This window comes from Onychostoma macrolepis, chromosome 05 (assembly GCF_012432095.1).
Source record: "Onychostoma macrolepis isolate SWU-2019 chromosome 05, ASM1243209v1, whole genome shotgun sequence".
In the NCBI taxonomy this organism is placed as follows: Eukaryota; Metazoa; Chordata; class Actinopteri; order Cypriniformes; family Cyprinidae; genus Onychostoma; species Onychostoma macrolepis.
In genome coordinates, this window is record NC_081159.1 from 23,839,432 (window position 1) to 23,859,655 (window position 20,224).

At 37.8% G+C, this 20,224-nt stretch overlaps 3 protein-coding genes across 13 annotated transcripts; 1 reads left to right on the top strand and 2 right to left on the bottom strand.

The window, feature by feature from the left end:
* Positions 1-1,403: 1,403 nt before the first annotated feature.
* slc25a15b (solute carrier family 25 member 15b) lies at positions 1,404-9,728 on the bottom strand. Of its 9 annotated transcripts, none has more exons than XM_058776902.1 (7): positions 9,701-9,728; positions 5,581-5,678; positions 4,741-4,999; positions 2,952-3,089; positions 2,651-2,826; positions 1,647-1,805; positions 1,404-1,541 (listed from the first exon to the last, which is right to left on the bottom strand). In XM_058776902.1, the coding sequence occupies exons 2-7, from the start codon at positions 5,633-5,635 to the stop codon at positions 1,420-1,422; spliced, it is 909 nt and encodes a 302-aa protein (XP_058632885.1). In that variant the 5' UTR covers positions 5,636-5,678; positions 9,701-9,728; the 3' UTR covers positions 1,404-1,419. The 9 variants fall into 9 exon arrangements, with proteins under 9 accessions (XP_058632885.1, XP_058632880.1, XP_058632884.1 ...); XM_058776897.1 differs by lacking the exon at positions 9,701-9,728 and adding an exon at positions 6,791-6,957 and having other exon boundaries at positions 5,581-5,665; XM_058776901.1 differs by lacking the exon at positions 9,701-9,728 and adding an exon at positions 6,791-6,810.
* mrps31 (mitochondrial ribosomal protein S31) lies at positions 6,994-11,653 on the top strand. Its single transcript, XM_058776874.1, has 7 exons — positions 6,994-7,251; positions 7,822-8,250; positions 8,469-8,621; positions 9,092-9,238; positions 9,318-9,391; positions 9,508-9,645; positions 9,745-11,653. Exons 1-7 carry the CDS (start codon positions 7,133-7,135, stop codon positions 9,966-9,968), a joined length of 1,284 nt encoding a protein of 427 aa, XP_058632857.1. The 5' UTR covers positions 6,994-7,132; the 3' UTR covers positions 9,969-11,653.
* si:ch211-114c12.2 (uncharacterized protein LOC336578 homolog) lies at positions 11,200-17,967 on the bottom strand. 3 transcript variants are annotated; one of them, XM_058776872.1, is made up of 10 exons: positions 17,702-17,967; positions 16,632-16,688; positions 15,880-16,542; positions 14,885-15,523; positions 12,808-12,938; positions 12,612-12,705; positions 12,478-12,526; positions 12,260-12,334; positions 11,931-12,083; positions 11,200-11,823 (listed from the first exon to the last, which is right to left on the bottom strand). In XM_058776872.1, the coding sequence occupies exons 2-9, from the start codon at positions 16,670-16,672 to the stop codon at positions 11,940-11,942; spliced, it is 1,836 nt and encodes a 611-aa protein (XP_058632855.1). In that variant the 5' UTR covers positions 16,673-16,688; positions 17,702-17,967; the 3' UTR covers positions 11,200-11,823; positions 11,931-11,939. The 3 variants fall into 3 exon arrangements, with proteins under 3 accessions (XP_058632855.1, XP_058632853.1, XP_058632854.1); XM_058776870.1 differs by having other exon boundaries at positions 16,632-16,692; XM_058776871.1 differs by lacking the exon at positions 17,702-17,967 and having other exon boundaries at positions 16,632-17,692.
* Between the last annotated feature and the right edge of the window lie 2,257 nt (positions 17,968-20,224).

Here is a 20,224-nt window from a genome sequence, read left to right on the forward strand (position 1 = left end):
CTTTAATTCACATTTACACAACATAATTCTCCTCAGAAATATATAATTTTTGTATCAAGTTAATTCAAATCTCTTTAACAACACTTTAAAACAAAATCACATCCTGGTTTTACAAAGTTATTCAGTTTGGTATAGAGTTGGTGTTTAACTATACAAACAGAACTCTTTCAGAAAATGTTATGTCAGAAAATGTAACACTGCTATACTGTACTGTACTGCTGACTTCAGTACATCATTTTTAAATGATCTGAAATATGTTTGTCTGCAATGTAAATGTTCTTTTGTAGAATGATTGAACGCAACAAGCATTTCCTCGCATACAAAAACATCCACATACAATGGGTTCACTTTGACAATCCAAATTTTAAAAGGTTTAGTTCTTTTCAAACATTTTAAATGAATAAGAAACGTTACAAAGTCAAGTGAATAAGACATGTTTATAACTCTCTACTACTTCTAGGTCACCGATCCAGTAACCAAATTTGACAATCACATGAACACAGTTTTCCTTGTTAGAACTGAAGCACAGCATGCTCTGAGGAGCTCAACTTAGAAGCAAAGTTGTCTCAGGATTTTGAACCCCACCATATTTAAAAGTTAAAGAAAAACTTGAAATTATGAGTAAGGCATTCTCTCCCTCACTTGAAATACTAAGACAAAATACAAATATACAAAGCTTATGGTTATACTGATCAAACAAATTTAGTGTATTTCTAAAATTAGGTTTGTTGGCAGTCAGATCATTCAGGTTTTAATGGCAAATGTTCCTTTTGTCTATAAGTATTCAAGAGCACAGCATTCAAAACCTAATTGCATAGTTATAGTTCTTTCAACAGGACTTTGCGAATTACAAAACTGGCAAAGAATACAGAGGTAGCCTGAAAATTGCACGTATATAGAGTACGTGTTTCCAATTGTAGGCATGAAGGAGTGATGGGACTAATGTTACTAGCACAACAGATAAGTTTTTAGACCCTCGGACCCAGGTTTAGCCACATAAAAACACCCTAACAATAATAAAAAATAAAGGGAACACTTTACAGTAAAATTCAATTTGTTAACATTATGCTGTAAATGTTTACATACGCTACTAAAATTTTACTTTTTTGTTGTTGTATGCATTTACATTAATTTATTATGAACAAATGAATTAATGAAAAAACAATGCTTTAAGAATTATTGTTCAATGATAGTTCATAATACCTGATGCATTACCTAAACAAGTATAACCTTACTGTAAACTGTTATCAAATAAATAAAACAAAGCAAAGCATCATTATAATAATGTGCGTTAGTGTGTGCAAACCATGGCATGTTGACTGAAATACTGTAGACTGGCCATGGTGAATTAGAGCTAGCTCATTTAAAAATACTAAAAAATCCAACCAAAAAAAGAAAAAAAAGTGTACTGTTATAGGGTCAGCTGTCAAACTGTGCCATCATGATTTTGCGGCTGGCTTCATAACCCAAGAACAGAGCACCGTTGGCTGGAAATGTACGGATCATTGTGGGAGTCAGACCGGAATATAGAGCCCTTACACCTGAAAATGAGACAAAAACAAGCCAAATAGGGTTTTCATGTAATGTTCATTTAAAATTTTTATACATAATACAATTTGGCATAGAAAAACAGATCTTTCTCATACCTTCCATTCTGAAGATATGCATGAAGGTCTTGAAGAAGCCTGACTGCTTGCCTGTCATCGACATGACCTGTATTCTGGATTTAACACAGTCCATGGGATAAACCACAAGCCAGAGACAGGCTCCCCCAAAACCTCCACTGAACACAATAGGGGCTACACCTACAAAACACAGACACACCAACCCATTAAAGCTGACATTAATTAACATAAACATCACACGTATGAGAATATACAGCAAGCACGTTACAAACATGAGCAAAGAAAAGCAAACACAACAAACCGGAGTACTACTAGAAGAACTAAAACACATACAGAACCTACACTACCGTTTAAAAGTTTGAGGGCAGTAAGATTTTTAATGCTTTTGAAATCTTTTTGAAAAAGTCTCTTATGCTGACCAAGGCTGCTTTTATTAGATCAAATTTAGCAAACTGTAATATTGTGAAAAACTGTTAACAATTATTATAGCGTTTTCTATTTTAATATATTTTACAATTTTATTTATTCCAGTGATGGCAAAGCTGATGAACATTTGACAAACAGAAAAAGTAGAGCATTTATTTGAAATACTTTCTCTGTAACAATATAAAAGCCTTTACGGTCACATTTGATCAATTTAATGCATCGTCACAGAATAAAAGTACTAAATAAGTCTTTCTTAACCACAAACTTTTGATGGGTAAAATCATGACTTTTTACCTGAAAGAAGGGACTTCTAAAGCCTACATGAGATATGTCTCTCTCTCTTCATACTATCTCTGTCGCTATCAACCGAGTAAACAGAATGACCGGCTATATTTAAAACAAAGAGTTCATACATTACTGACTGATTTTAATGTTTGTCCTTGTCCTCTTAATGACTGACTCAGGTATGCCATTTCAATAATAACACACCAAAAAAAATAGCAGACCAATCAATAAATGAGATAAAGTATGCTGTTAGTCATTATGTCGTCAATACGGTTTAATCAGATAACATGTAGAAACTATAACTGTTTCCATACCTATGTCATCCTTGCCACAGTGCATGTACTCAGCAAAGAGAGAGCGACAGAGCTCGTATGCTCCAAAGAAACAGAAATATCCAGGCACCTCACGGGCAATTGTGGTGGTTAAACCCTGGAAGAACCCCGCAGGACCATCATTACGCATAATGGACTTCATGACCGACCAAACTGTGCTGAAAAACATAGACATACATAATGAGAAAGGAGGTAAATATCAGATATCAGGAGCAATACTAGCTCTTAAAAGTAAATAAAAATATGTGCACAGTATCCACAGAAAGGACGGCTCAATCTTTACTTCTGACTGTGGGCGATCTTGCCGGAAGTGGTCATCTCATGCATGGCCTGCAGTCGGCACTTCACCAGCTCAGTGGGACATAAGACCAGAGAGGAGAAAACAGAGGCCACGGAGCCTGCACACGCTTTCTGCATGTCACTGAACAGAAATAAACAATCACACACATGGAAAATAAGAGTTCATTTAAACAAATTACTGAAATTGTGATAATATGTATATACATTAATATTAAAAAGTTTAGGGTCAGTAAGATTTTTTTTTTTTTGAAAGAAATTAACATAAGGATACAGATTAATATAGATTAATCAGCAAAGACACATTAAAGTTATCAAAGGTGATCAAAAAGATTTATAAGGTTACAAAATAATGTCTATTAAAAAAATGCTATTTTTTTTAAAGTTTCTATTTAGCAAAGAATAGACGTTTCCATCAAAGTTTCCACAAAAATATTAACTGTTTTCAACATTGATAATAATAGAAATGTTTCTTCATCACCAAACCAGCATATTAGAATGACTTCAGAAGGATCATGTGACACTGAAGACTGGAGTAATGGTTTCTAAAAATTCAGTTGCGCCATTACGGGAATAAATCACATTTAAAAAAATATTTAAAAAATATTAAAAAAAATTTCACAATATTTCTCAATCAAATAAATGCAGTCTCTGTGATCAGAAACTTCTTTTAAAACTCTAAAAACAACTCTTATCGACTCTTAAATACCGTATTGTCCCGAATATAAGATGACCCCCCTTTTTCCAGATCTACCTTTTGGAAAAAGGCTTTTTGAAAACCAAATCTTGTTTTTTTTTGTTTTTGTTTTTTCTCTCTCTGTAAAACATTTTTTCTTAAATTATTTTCAAATTGCATATTTTTCCTAGTTTAATTTTTGTTTTGAAAGTATGGTAAATACTGGTCAAATGTACCAGCAATGACACTGAAAAATATACACTTTTTGATATACCATAAAACTAACAGGTAGACCATTTGAATTATATAACATTTAGGCTATCCATCTCATAGTAGCCTACCAACATTTTATTAACAGTAGAAGTGAAATCTTATTGTAGTCTTCAAATCTGGGTACTGTCTTGTGTTTTAAAATCACTTACAGAGGAAGTTTGTTCCCATCAGGCTAACATGACAGTCACGACTCCTGCCGCTGTAAGCTTTTCTTTTTCTTTTTTCTCTCGCGATCTTTATAACACACATACATTACATATTTCATGGCACGCTCGTTTTATGCGTGTTTGGCGCCACCTATTGTTGTGGGTGTATTACTGACGTGTCAAAGTCTAGACCCCGAATATAAGACGACCGCGTTTTTTCAGATCTATTTCCAAGAAAAAAAACATCGTCTTATATTCGGGTCAATACGGTAATATCCTAATCCATTTTAAAAACATCCCAACAGAACAACTTTATCTGCAGAGAATGAATCAATTATTTTAAAAAAACAAAACAAAACAAAAACCTTATCTACTACCTCCTCTGCATCACTTTTCAATTCAATAAATTAATAAAGACTACTTTAGAAGCAAAACTCTTCCATCATGCATTTATTTTAAGAGTTTCCAATAAATAATTGCTATTTTAGCAACTAATTATTAGATACTATTCAAACAGTAGAGCATGGCGCTAGCAACTCCAAGGTCATGGCTTTTATTTCCAGGGAATGTGTGAACGGATAAATTGTATACCTTTAACACGATATAAGTCGCTTTGGATAAAACCATCTGCCAAAATGCATAAATGTAAATGTACTGTTCATAATACAAACAGAACTTGCCTGAGCACAGCCTCTTTCTCCTGACCAGAGATGAAGCGAATCACCTCTTGGCAAAAGCCGTAGCACATGAAGAGCACCGAATTCTCTGCGATGTTGGCCATGAGGGCCGGAGTGGTACCTTGATACAGCCCTCGAAAGCCCACCTGTCTGTATGTAGACACAAAGCAGTGCACAAAGCCTCTGTACAAAGTGGGGAATGTCTGCATTTTCACCTTAGCCGTGTCCAAAGGTTGACCGCTAAATACACAAGCTGTGCCCCCTAAAGAAGAAAAAGAAGCGGGAGAACAGAAAGAGAGATTAACTTTTTCTCTTGTTAATGAAACAAATGGACTGTAGGAATGACATCATTAGCCTTCAATCATCATTATATACATAAATTTGTCTGTGGATCACTCGTTCTGGTTTTTCAAACTTTAATTGGCATGTGTTTTGGTATAATAACTTAAGATACCATGGTCTGAAATGACAGAATAAAATAAAGTTACAGTACAGATTTGTTTAAGGGTTATAAAGCAATGATTACTGACACGACTAAACCACAAACAGTATCACACACTACAAACATCCTCACCCATCTATCAGCATGATCTAAGCCAGACAGAACAAGTCAGCGCGCGTGCGCGTGTGTGTGTGTGTGTGGTGTAGAGACTGCTGAGACAATGGGTCCAGACTATGAAACCACAGGGGTAAGCAAAAACACACCGCTCAAAGGTCAGATAAGAACTGACAAAAGAAAGGATTTACAATGCAGATGAAGCTGAAATAAAGTGAATCCCACTCTATCATCATAGGGCCCAGAAAAATGTCCCCCAGAATGACCCTGAAGTAAGGTGAAGTTACCTATAGCACCAGCAGAGAGGTCTATTATTGCCTGAACCACAGGATGTGGTGCCATGATGAAAGGTGCCAAGCGCTCCAAGAAATCCTAAATCAAAGATCTGTGCAAAAAATGAGACAGAGAGAATAAAAATGAGTTCATCATGGTAAGTTTACTTAGTATTTTAGAAAGTAAACCGTAAAACGTACCAAAACAAAGTAGGTAGGTACTTAACACTCAGAATTTGTTGTTGAATTAGTACAGTACTTATGAAGTATAAATAAAACGTTGAACATAAATGCGTAAAGTTACATAAGCAGGCAGCATGGAGCTGAATCTCAAGTTTCATGTAGTAACAAAGTTCAGGGTGCCGCCTGGAGAAAGTCACAAGCCACAATGAGGGTTTGAAAAAGTCACATAAAGCCATGTTCTTCAACCACAGCGATTATTTTCAGTAGAAACGCCTTTCTGATACAAATTTTTTTTTGTGGCTGTCTTTAATGTGACGCAAAATAAAGTAAGACCAAAAACTGCTGGCTCCAGACAGACGTGTTCTTGCATCACCTGAACTAAACACCAGCGAGATTGAATATCTTAAAAGTAAAACTGTGAGAACGTAAATTTCACAATAAACATTCACCAAGCATGCCTACCTTTTTTTCGCGAAAGCGCTTACAACGAAAATATGTAGCGAGATGGATTGATTCAGGCTGGCTCCTACCTGAATTGATACATTTGCGATCAGATGAGTCATGACCCCTCGAAAAGGGTCCGCGTGTAAGAAGGGATGTAGCGATGTCTGGTTCGTGAACGAATCGTTCGAAGGAGTCGAATCCTTTAAATGAATCGTTTGAACAAGTTTCGGTCACGAACCTAACTGAATCAGCCCAAGCAGTTCTCGACTCAATAAACCGACTCCGATGAACTCAATGAACCGTGAATATAGTACACTAGCACAGTATTCTTGCTACTTTTATCATGTGTTTCTATGGCAAACATAGTAACAGTAGTATGCTAGTAGTATACGGTTACGAATTCATCGATGACTGAGCTGAAATATGGTGCAAAATAAACGCTGGTTTTAATAAACGCTCACATTCAATTATAGTGAACAGCCTTACTGATAAAACAATAAAAAAGCATAACTGAAACGCGGGTAAAATGCCACGCAGAGATGTCAAAGCAAGGCCACGTCGTGGCGTAAAAGATTCAATGAATCATTTTTAAACGAACCAATTCGCATAAATGACTCGGACTTCCCATCACTAGCAGGGATGGAGGTTGACTGCGGACCCCTCCCCTGGACCAGTTTATGAACGGTTCCTTGTTCCCGTTGCAATCCTATTTAATTATCCTAAAGCAATGTATGTGATACAGACCGATTAAAACAGATAAAATCACTGAATGTTCAAACACTCGTAATAAGTGACAAATAAGACGTAAGTTCTCTTTTAGTCGATGCAAAAATGCGGCCGGAACTTTTATACGTCTCAGGCAGGCGCCTGCCGGACAGTTGATTCAGCTGCACCGGGAAACGTGCATGGACGACATTGAGGTCTTCTGAGAGGGGCAATCATGTATAGAAGATTGTTAATAAATATTTATCAGGTTCGAAATGGATTAATTCATACGCAGAATACACGATTACCTTCCACAAAGTGTAAAGAGAGGGAGAGTTTTGCTCCTGTTTTCTGGTAAGTTACATATGTAAAACACTGACAAATGACAGCTCTGATCTGACTGAATTATGTTTGTGTCAGATAAAGTCTCAATCTGAAATTGAAATATCTCAGATATCAGAATAAAGTAGTACTTGATTAACCTGCAAAATTTTCCATTTGCAATGTATATTAAATATTTAAATCGTTAAGTCCTTAGCCATCTTCAAGAAACGTCTAAAACACATCTCTTCCATCTATTTATCTTTTTTAAATAATAAAAAAAAAACACTCGACCCTCTATTTCTTGCACTCTATTCGTTTTCTAACTGCTTGATTTCTTGAAAAAAAGGCCTCTAACACTAGCTTTCTCTATTTCATTTCGATTTATTTTTATTTATATATAAATAACAAAAAACCGAGACTTGTCATAGCACTTGCATATCATTGCTCTTTTGTTGATTTAGATTGCTTCTATTGTCCTCATTTATAAGTCGCTTTGGATAAAAGTGTCTGCTAAATGTAAATGTAAATATACATTCCAGCCCATGTATTAATTATATATTTGATTATGAAGACTCATTCGATCTAAAATCTTTATTTCAGGGCCGCATGTACAGCAAGGCCATTAGGAACCAGTAGCATCTCTTTTAGTGAAAATAAAGAGAGCTCCACATCCCTGTCAGAAGACAAAGAAAAGAGACCAGAAGAGAATGAGGCGAAAGCAGAGGTTAATGCTGATGGGCAGAAGAGCACCGAAATTAATGAGTGCACCGAAATTTCAAATGCGACATCAACGTCACAGTTAGAGACCGAACCAGTGGTTAAACCCGAGGACAGCAAGCAGATTGAAAAGTCAAGAGGTGGCAAGGAGAGTCTTTTGGAGCTACTTGGGGCAATGAAGGTGGAGGTCACAACCGTACGCAAAAAAAGACCCTCAAAGACTCCACGAATGAGTGAGAGGCCTGACCAAGAGCCAATGGAAAGCGCACACAGCATGTTCCAGCATGCAACAGCTGAAGGTTCACAACAGCAGTGAGTTATACATACGTACAAGCGTAATTCATTCACAAATTGGTAACGCTGGCACTAAAATGCATACGATAACAGCGATTCCACGTATGTATACACAAGACTCAGATTAATGAATTAAGATTATATAATACAATGTAGGATTTAATAGGTTTTATGTTTTTAATTTCTGACTAGCAAACAATGCATCCACTCTGAAGTGATATTTTTCTGTACTTTAGTGGGACGTTGAATCCAGCGCTGGTTGCTGCAGTCTCTGCCGCTGCATCCACACTGCCAGACAGACATCAGGCCGAGTCAGAGCTTCTTAAGCAGCTGAGGAAACATGAAGCCGTACCTGACCCCCAGAGGAGAGCAGACGGACAGAACATAGGGTAGGGCTCAATTCAGTATCAAAGTCGCATGAAACTGAAGTCTGTCTCCTAAATGCTTCTTATTAAACTTACTGTAAATGATACATCTATGTGTAACATTTAAAAATAATAATTTGAGCTTGTAAAAAAATTCTAATCAGAACATCATAGTTTAATCTTCTGTTGATGTGTGCTGGACTTCTCCAATAATTTAGTCTGCTTAAACCTTTCATACAATCGACTACGGCTCGCTTTCATATCTGCCACCATTCAGTCAACAACCGATGGATAAGACCAAGTCTGTGACCAACATTTTTTTTCAATAGTCTGTTTCATTTAGGTGTACATCACAATAAGGAAGAAAAAAATCTGTTGCTACTTCCATTACATTGTGTTTTTGATTGCATAAAAATGCTTGATTTTGTGGTGGAAATAAAGTGTAACAGTACATTTGTTGGAACAATTACGTGATATCATCTCAAAACTTTCAGACACATAATTGCAGATATGAAAGTCGGAAGGAGGCCAAACGGCAGATCAAAAACCAGACCGAGCAGTCAGATTCGTTTTGACGATGACGGAAAGGGATATACTGAAGACAGAGGCATTACCGGTGAACTTGATGCAGTCCGCAGAAGGTAAAAAAACTTCACTGAAATGTTCTTTTTAAATACAATACATTTTTCCACTAAACTTGAGCATTGTTTTGTTTTAAAGGAAGAGTCCCTTCACCGGTAAGAGGTTGAACATCTTTACTGCAGGCATGGAGCAAGACACACTGTCAGATCTGGGTAAGGAGAAGCTCTGTTTTATGGTATAAACACCTTTCAACTGACACATTTGAGCATGTCCGTGTGAAACTGAGTGTATTTACTTACCCTGTCCTGTTCCCTGCTCTGAATTTCAGGCCCTACTCTTTGGGACATTGATCTAGCTAATCAAATTGTCCAGGCAACAATTCAAATGCCTCGGAATGGCTTTGAGGAGATGATCCAGTGGACCAAAGAGGGCAAACTTTGGCAATATCCAATCAACAATGAGGCTGGTGAGTTCCTCTGCAAGAATAGGTTGCATCTAGCTTCAAGTTTTTAATCCTGTACCTCATCTTAAACTTGTCTTTGTGCACATCGTGCAACTTTTTCAGGCCTGGAGGAGGAGGCGAGTGTGCCCTTCCATGAGCATGTGTTCCTGGAGAAGCACCTTGAATCATTCCCCCGGCAGGGTCCAGTCAGGCACTTCATGGAGCTTGTAATCACAGGCCTCGCAAAGAATCACCACCTCACGGTCCGACAGAAAAAAGAACATATTGACTGGTTCAGAGACTACTTCCGACAGAAAGATGATGTCCTGAAAGAGGCCGAGGCATAAGGATCGGACAAAGACAGAAGATGCTTTCGGTTTCAACTGTCCTGGAAGCCCTACAACCAGTTAGTTAAGATCGTAACTGTGGTGATAATTAGCTAAACTTCATTAAGCAACTGGAAGTAATAATTGCATCCATTACCATATTAAGAGACTTAATCATTGTTGTTGTTTCTTAATGGTCAGCTGCGCTGTAGTAATATTCAACCTGCTGCAAATTTTCTGATTTTTGTGTTATGTACTAAAACATTATAACTGTTTTTCAATAGTCTGGATGTTGTGTATGCTGCTCATAATTCAGTTTATGTTGCTTTTTTCACAATACATGTTCCAAAGTAGCATAAAGAATTAAAGAATAACTCCAACTTGCAATTGCTATAAATTTATCCACATACAGTAAACTCATATAAAGTGACGCAACTCTCAACTGCTTGATTGTTTTTTTTATCACCAGCTCCAAACTGCTAGGCATTAAGGTATTATAAACAATGTTATAAACAATGTTATCTGTAAAGATGCTTCGTAATAGTGTGTATTACGAAAAGCACTATACAAATAAAATTTGACAGGGTTCCCACTCTTTTAAACACCAGAATTTTAGGATATCAAGGTCTTACTCAGCATATGTGGCATCATGAAAGCCTCAACTAATGTGTGATTACAATGTGTCGAGATGTTCAGGCCACCAGTAAGTTATTAGCTTTAAAAATATCCATCTTTGACCAAAGGCAGGGGTGCCCAAACTTGTTCCTTGAGATCTACCTTCCTGCAAAGTTCAGCTCCACCCCTAATCAAACACCTTCACTAGATAAATAAAATCTTTAAAACACTTGGTTATTACATATGGGCATGTTGAAGCAGGGTTGGCACTGAACTCAACAGGAAAGTAGTTCTCTAGGAACTGGATTGGGCACCTATGTATTAGCCAAAAAACATTAAGTTTTAACATTGCTGCAGTAAATTCAATATCGGACTGCTGGATGACAGAAATACATAGTTTGGAAAGAATTCAGCATTGAACTGCTGAGATACCACTGCTAAAATCAAAAGTAAGGTTACAAATGAGTCAGAATTTTTGATAGGTTTTGTGACTGACTGAGCATTCAGTAGTCTACTCTCTCAGAATCAATGTATGCGAAATTTAGGTACATTCAAAGTGCAAGCAACCGTGTTGAGTCAAATGTGCAAACATGACAATAAGCAGTATAGTATTTGATTTCACACATCCGAAGACATCTGACAATTCCAGTTTTATTCAAAGTGTCTGATTACAAAGAATGTAAATGTGTTCTATGAGCTACACAAACAAAACTTTTCAGGGAAACCATTTATCAACACATGGAGCTCAACCAAACAAACTCAGTTCGTTTCATCAAATGAAAGCTACTCATCATACAGCATTCTACAAGTATCATTTCACATGATGCAAGTCTTTTAACAGTCACTTTCAAAAAAGCAACTATTCAGACACTGATGTATAAACATAAACATGTTGAAAAAGAGTTCTAACCAAAAGCTAAAAATCATATTTTTCACAAAATTCTGGCAAACAGAGAGCTTTTGTACAGGTTAAAGGTATATACAAAAATGTGACTCTAATCTCCGTTTTTGAAACTCTAAAAAGACGAATGCACAGAATTCGAGACTTTATCTCTAAAGCACACCAAAGAAAAAAAAAAAAGAAAAATAAATTAAAAATCTACTATAGATGAAAAATAATACTTTGGTGATATTTGCGTGTGTTTTTTTTTTACAGAGATTAGTTCAAACTGTTGTACAACAGGAGATAAGAGAAGGTGAGGGGGTCAAGGAGCTCCACAGAGAGGCTCTACAGTGGACGACTTGATTCAGCATATGCAATCTACAAAAAAGTAATATTAATGGATGATAGTTAAGTGACTGAATATTAAACAGTACAAAAAAAATAAATAAAAGATTTATCATTCAGGTGCATGAAACTGGACTCACCATTTTGGGTTACCACCGGCGATAGCTAGTGGCTTGACGCTGATGAGGCACTTTATGCCGCAGCGTCTGCAGGTTCTTGTACTTTGACATGATACTTTGACTCTTCTTGAAGACAGGCTTCTGATTGAAGGGTGGTCTTGGAATTAAAGTGCCCTTAAAGGACAATTTTTATTTTTAAATGTGCATGGAAATACAACAAACCAAATAAAGCCTACTACAAACACTAGACAGGTAAATGATAATAATCGTGTACAAGTTATTATTCAGTGTTGGGAATGAATAATAATACTATTCGTTTCAAAAACGGTATACCAACAAGCATCGCTTACCATCAGTGGTTTCCTAGCAACTCCATCAGGGGCTGATCCCCTCTTCACTCCAACAGTTGGCTGGAAATTAGGCCTCTATGTACAGAGAAATGTGTTTCACTACAAATCACTCTAACAAAGATGACTAACACATTGAATAATGTGATATAACACAAGACATGCTTTTACTTCTAAAGCACCCTTGATGAGTAAAATACATCAACATTTTAAGACTTTACCTGAAATGATCCAGGCTTCCTCAGGATTTTTTCTGGACTTCCAGAAGACCTACAAAAATTGTAAAGGGTTGCATTTAGCTAAATTGTTAAGATTTAGCAACTGTAACAGAACAGGAATACAGTTCCTCACTTACCGTCTTTCTTTCTGTTCCTGTGAAGAGCTAATAGGACTTTGTAGCTTGGTGAAGCGTTCATTCAGTGTTAAATTTCCATGAGAATCTGATTCCTCTGGAAGATCAAGAACATTAAGAACAAAAAAAAGTTAAGAACGTTACATGATACTAGCATGCTGCTACAGAATAAGTTATCTGCAATCATTCAGACTTTTACCAGATTTGCTCTTGGGTGCCTTATTCCTCCAGGGTGTATTGTTCTTAGGGCTAGTGCTGGGTTTGTGCCCTGCCTCCCAATGGGAAACCACAACAAGATCACGTGAAAGTCGTCGGTCTATTGGTGAAGAGCTGAAAAGAAAGTCAACGAGGCATTTGAACAAGCCATCCACATCACCTGGGCACTTAAGGAATAAATTCTAAACATCAAGCATCAGAAAAAGCAGAAGGCATGCACAAATGTTATCCGATTTCAAAGTGGAATAAGCTTCTGCCTCGTGAACTGAGGAGAGAAATGTTGCACTTCAAACTAAATTACTCAAACATTCACAGTCCTCAAGAACCCAATTGTATTGTTGCAAATGCAGAAGGACCAATGATGGATTACTACATGGGTACTTACAGCAAAGCAAGCCCATCATCGCCTTGCTTCAGTTTGAATTGGTAGATTAATTTTCCCTGATTCACCTTGGCCTTTAGCAGCCTTCCTTTCACTAATGTGAATAACCGATATTGGCAGACTGAACGAGTGGACTGAAGAACGCCGTGTAGGAATCATTTTACGCTCCAAAAAGTGAACAGACGGGCATGGGAGCACTTCCTTTTTATCCAGACTTGACAAGCCAGACACATTCCTCTCGACCTATCCTTTCATACTGGATTAGATGTGTTGGGAGACTGCAAACGCTTCATGCTGGAACATGCATTTCATGGTATAAACATTGGTTTGCAGCTCTGGATTCCACGATGGCGTCGAGGTAAAGTTTCACGGAGAGGATCTTCCCAATACGACACCGTTTTCTCTAGAAATCTTCGGCCAGTTCTCCTTGAGTAAATTGCAGAACCTTCAAACTCAGTTATCTTATCCATCTTCACATAACTTCTAGGTATTTAGAACTAAAATTGCTTGGACAGTTCTTCAGTTGCAGAACTTCTATTGAAGCCAACTATAAATTAATGCTTGACATTTTGGCAAACATTTCATTAGGCACAACTGGATCAGGTCTTATCTTCAGCACAACTCCAACTTCCTGCCATTTCAGCCAATGGTTTGGTTGTAAGATAACATGATCCCTGCTTGTCGTCAATGCTGCAATGCCAAGGATAAAAGGCATTTAAGAGCCTAAATCTTTCATAAATGCCACCCATGTGATGACAAAGGACTGTAGTTACAAAGGAGGGATGTGACAAAAGAATGTCCATTTTGTTGACGTCTCTGATCTGTCACAGAAGAAAGTGCATGTGTCTTCTTTCTCACAACAGTTCTCACACGATGAGGCCTCTTGTTGGGTGCACTTTCAAGGCATTCCTGTGGTTATTGGACATGGAGCTTCATTCTTTTGACCATGGTCATCTGATCTGATGCAGACCAAATCTTACATTATTCTATCAAGGAATGGTAATTCTCTCTCTTCTTGCAAACAAACCTGTTTTCAATGGAAACAGAGTACAGCTCCAGAGTAGTGGTTTCTTCATCCATCCAACCAACCAATCAAGTTCTTCAAAGGGAACAATATCAAATGACAGGGTCTAAATGTCATAACTGTAGAAATGGAATTCTTGTCCATTCTCTATGAAATCCGCTCACATTTCCATTTTCCAAGACTATGTCCGTACGCCGTAGCAGTGACAGACTGAATTTCACTCATTGTTACAGCAGTTAGTTGCATGAGGTAGAGCATCCTTCTGCAAACACGTAAAATTAAGGCTTAAAAAGCATTTCCCTCCCTGGAAGACATTTTAAACATCTCTTCTGGGTCAAAGTTGATCTGGATGCATCATTGTGGGACAAATGGCATTTGACTTTTGGAACGAAAAGGACTGCGACTGTGAAACTTTTGAAAGACCACGTGCTCAGACTTATCTTTTATCACATTCTCTTGACAAGGACAGGATTAACATCACACTGTTGTCACTAATGAGGAGGAAAACAGGCATGATTTTCTTTTTTCTCTCCTCATCCATCTCATCTGACAAGGTGACACCCCTTTGATGAAAGTTGTGCCATTGAAAAACAGGAAGCTTGACCTTCTAAACATCACGCGCCCATTGCCACAGTGTGAGGGGTGATACCATACCTGTGCGCGCTCACAGAGCGACGGGATTCCACCTTTGTTTCGGAGTCCCTCTCAGGCTCTGCAGTCTTGGAGTCTGTGTTGGGGGATGACTCTCTGGATGATGGCATCTTTTTGAGTGATAACTTGCGTGGTGGGACTCCTGGGGAATCTTTGGCATTCTTTGGTGCAGTCTGAGGCTTGGGCTTCTGGTCTCTCTCTGAGATTCTTGGCCTCGGTGGAGGCAGTTTGAACCGGGCCACTGACTCCGCTCTAAACCTTCGTGCCTTTATCAGTCGACTCTTATCTTGAAGGGACAAACCACGACCTCGGAAGCCCCTGAGAGGAAGAGGTCTCACTGACAATTCCCTGCGGAAGTGCTTTGGTGGCCCATGTTCCAAACCGCTTGATGACGGTGGCCGTCTGAATTCTTGACTCTTCCTCTTCATTGGCCGTCCAAAGGGCCTTTCCTGAGGTCGAAAAGGAGGATACGGTCTGAGCGATGATCCAGATGGGGGTGGGCCTGGTCTTCGTGCCTGCGATCTGTAAGGGGGTCGAGTATGTGGACTTCCCCCTCCTCCATGTGCCCATTCCATGCCGGGGCGCCGGGACTCCCTTCCAAGCACTCCATGCGGTGCACGCTGATCTCTCTCTGCAGACCACCTACATATCCATTACAAACAATACAAACATGTTGGTTATAATGCCAGTTTGTGCTGCTTGAGAAAGCTCTTGTGGAAGCTCTTAACTTCTATCAATTTAGATCCAGCCCCAGGCTGCTGAATGCCATATCACTTCTGTGCCAGTATAACTTTAAGGGGAAATAGCCTCAAATGGTTTTACATTTTCTCCAGTTTCACTTTATGGGCTTTATCATTAGATCCTGCGGTACGTTACACTGACAGAAAGCTGAAGGAAGCTGGGATTTACTCTCACCACCCTGCAGTGTACTGGATTTTGCATTCTAACACACAACTGTATTTTTACTTTACCCAGCCTGCACAGCTTCATTCTTGTACCTCTCTGGATATGAATTCCTTCCATGAAACTCTCTGTGTTTTCTTTGGGGTGGGCCGGAAAGCCTCGAATCCCCACCGGGGTGGTGAGGGTAACCTCCTGGACCATTCCAGTGGTGCCTGCCAAGTGCTGGTCTGCCAAAGGGCCTCCCCCGAGGAGTGGGGCACCAGCTCCTATCATGCTCCTGAGGGCTTGGGCGTCGCTGTGGACCCCTGAAGGAACTGTGTGGGGAAGGAATCCGCCTGTCTGACGGAGGGCCATGGAAATGGCGAGATGGAGATGTGTGGCTAGGGTGGTTTTCGTGGAAAAGTGGTGCTCTGTGGCTAGGCGGTCCATGTATAGGGCCATGTGGTGACTGCCTGTGCTGGACTGGGGGAGGGCGGCTTGAGCGAGGCGGAGAAGGCCTCCTGCGGCCCCGCTGTGAATCCTGTGAGCTGGGATACGGATGGAAGTTATCCTGGTGCTGCATCCACGGTCCATGTGGCCGCTCTCTGCGCTCACCCATGAGCGAGGGCCTCTTGGGGTATGGCTGGGGTCCACTGCTGTTTTTATCTCTCCAACTTGGTGGGGCTTTTCCAGGAGGTCCTCTAAAACCTCTCTGGCTTCTTGAAGGGGGGCCAAATCGCACTTCATGATTCATGCTGCTGTAGTTGTCCGAGAATGGCCTGTATTAAAAACAAATGTAAATTTTGAGCCACCGATCAACTATGCAGATACATTAGAATTAAATATTATATCTACAGCACTGTAGTACCTGTGTTTGGAACGAGGAGATCCTGAGTGTTGTCTAACCATTTTTCAGCTTTTAAACCTATCTTAAGTGAAATAAAAAAAAGACATGAAATGTTACTCTTCCACAATAATGACAGAATAGGACTGACATAAACAGCAAAACAACAAAGAAATACTTTGAAACGTCTAAGATCCGAAAGTAAAAGTAAGACTGCAGTGCAATGCCAACTAGTTCCGGCATTATTCTTTGCATAACAAACCTAGGAAATAAAAAAAGAAAGCCAAGCCATCCTTCCTAGCACGTGTCACTCATGCCAATCTTAAATAATGATCAAAAACTACACGCTACACTCTATCCCAGGGCCATTTTGAATGTTGTTTTATTAAAATTGTCTTTTTTAGTTTAGAAAATATGCTTTAAAAATCCTTTTAACAAATACTATTAAAGCATGCGGCTGTCCAACCTGATCAAATGTGTTCATATCGAAATTATCACACGCCACACTACAAGAAATCGATATAAAACTTCGGAATGCGTTTTAATACCAGGATACTTTGTCCTGTCGGTCGTGTTCCTGGGACAAATAATCAAATGAACACTCAAAATGCGATGTTTGATTTGTTTCACATTGCAATGTTTTGATTGTTCCACATATCGTGCTGAAATAAAGCATCGTCCTTGATTTAATTATGAAAAAATTAAGCAAATTAAGAAGAAGTCGACGACACCACATTCCTGGCCTAACGTTACATGAACGCGTGTTTGAGGGCCGACAAGGCCTTGAGTTTCACATACAGAAGAGTAATTCGAAACAAACATCATAACACATTTCATTCGTAATATTAAACGTGTAATATACAACTAAAGTTTTAAAACAACAGATGCAATATTAAGTTGAATACAAAACATCATAGTTAAGACAAACAGCGTCTTCCGTTTTCACCGTCAATGCGAAACTACGACAAAGCGAAAACATTTTTAAATACAGTCTAAATAACATCATGCAACAGTATTAGTTACCAATTTTGCTTAAGTTTAAACATCTATGTTTAATTTCGACAAAGCTGACCGGCTGAGTTGTTTTGACATACCCAAGGTTGTCCGATACGAAAACCGATACCCAAATCTAGCTCATCAGCAAACGCTTAGCCGTGATAGCTAGCTAACAACCGTCTTCCGTTACACGACGGTCCACATCTGACCGAAGATGAACCGTATATGCTTTCAAATTGACAAAAATCCGTCGCATACGTAGTTACATCGAAGTCGTTCCGTCGAAAAACACGACTTGTCTGTGAAACTACGTTCAGACGAACCGAACAGCTGCAGCCGCGGTGACGTCACCAGAGGGGGACAGGCAGGAACTGACTGGATTCATCTCGACTGCGCCCATGTTGTTACTTTGCTTTGTTTGTATTTTGTATCATTTTGTAAACCTATTATTTTTTATATTCATTTATCAAAAATAATGGTTTTGGGGGAAAGGATAAAAAATATCTTATTGGAGTTGAAACAGTAAAAAAAGGCATGGTGATCACTGATCATAACCTGAGAAAGACATTTGTCACTCACTGCTCAAGACTGAAACCTCTTGTGTCTGTCAATGACTTATAAAAGAGAGACATTTGTCAAGAGAAACCAGTTTATATATATATATATATATATATATGGGTCACTCCTGTTATACAGTGACTTTTCTGTCTATGATTTACTTACTCATATTTTCTCTAAAATAGTCACATATTTATAAGAAATTGCTTAAATTATACATATTAGGTCTACTTTATTACTTAAACAGAGATAATAGACATTAAAAATATTATTTTGTTTTTTACACACCTTTTTATTGATACATGTGTTCAGTTTTATCATGTCCTCAGTGCAAAGTAATCAACTTCCACTAGAAATATAAACCATGAAATGATAAAAACTCAAAATATTTTTAAATTATGTTATGGACAAGGCTAAACCTCATCTAATCATACATATAAATCATCATGTGAAACTATTTAATTTTTTTTTACTATTTTCTTCATTTACCGTGTCCCTAAAGTCATCTTCCACCCTGTTAGTATGTACTCCCTCGCCTTCCAAAATAGACTACAATTCCACTGAGATCACTTTCAGGAAGTGATATTGTTTATTTTTTTCCGCTGGAATTCGACTGTACAAATGGAGGTAAGTGTCAACTCTCACTCCTCTATAAACCTAACAGGGTGGCATGTGAAACTAACAAGGTGGAAATTCTAATAGAATAAATAGTATTTATTGTATACTGCAAATTAATCTACCTCCATAAAACTTTTGAGTGGTAATGTACATGAATACAATTGTATATATGTACACTACCGCTCAAAAGTTTTAGATCAGCAAGAATTTTAATGTTTTTAAAATAAGTCTCTTCTGCTCACCAAGACTTCATTTATTTGATCAAAAATACAGCAAAAACAATAATATTGTGAAATATTTTTAGAGTTTAAAAATAACTGTTTTCTGTTTGAATACATTTTAAAATGCAATATTTCTGTGTTGGCAAACCTGAATTTTCAGCATCATTACTACAGTCTTCAGTGTTACATGATCCTTCAGAAATCATTCTAATATGCTGATTTGGTGATATCAATGTTGAAAACAGTTGTGTACAATTTTTTTTTTTCAGGATTATTTGATGAATAGAAAGTTCAAAAGAAAAGCATTTATCTGAAATAGAAAGCTTTTGCAACATTATAAATGTACATACTGTCACTTTTGATCACTTTAATGCATCATTGCTGAATAAAAGTATTCATTTCTTTCCAAAAAGAAAAAAGAAAAAAGAAAAAGAAAGAAAGAAATTCTTACTGACCCTAAAACTTTTGAATGGTAGTGATAATGTTACAAAAGCTTTCTATTTCAGATAAATGCTGGTCTTTTGAACTTTATATTCAGCAAATAATCCTGGAGAAAAGTGTACAAAACTGTTTTTAACATTGATAATAATAATAATAATAATAATAAATGTTTCTTGAGCACCAAATCAGTATATTAGAATGATTTCTGAAGGATCATGTGACACTGAAGACTGGAGTAAAGATGCTGAAAATTCAGATTTGCCAACAGAAATAAATTGCATTTTAAAATGTATTCAAATAGAAAACAGTTATTTTAAATTGTAAACATGTTTCACAATATTACTGTTTTTTGCTGTATTTTTGATCACATAAACGAAGCCTTGGTGAGCAGAAGAGACTTCTTTTAAAAACATTAAAAATCAAAATGGCATCAATAAATTCTTCTGGCTGGGCCCAAGAAAAGACATCAGCTGGTATGCTGACAATCAGATAGTGCCTGATCAAAGAACTGCAGGCCCTCAATAAAAGGTCTTTACAGGTAGACCAGGCAACACTGAGGTACATAGAAGAACAAATGAAGAGTTCAGATGCTAAAGCCTCTAAGTGCTGTCTGAAATTTTAATCTAAAATAAGCATTTTTATCAGGCTCCTATGTTTAGGTTCAGTAATTTTACTCTAATGGCAATGTATAGGTCATTTTCTATGCAATTAAAGTGAAATAACTGAACATAAATATAGGAGAGTGATTAAAAGTGCTCATTTTAGAAGAAAATTTCAGATGGC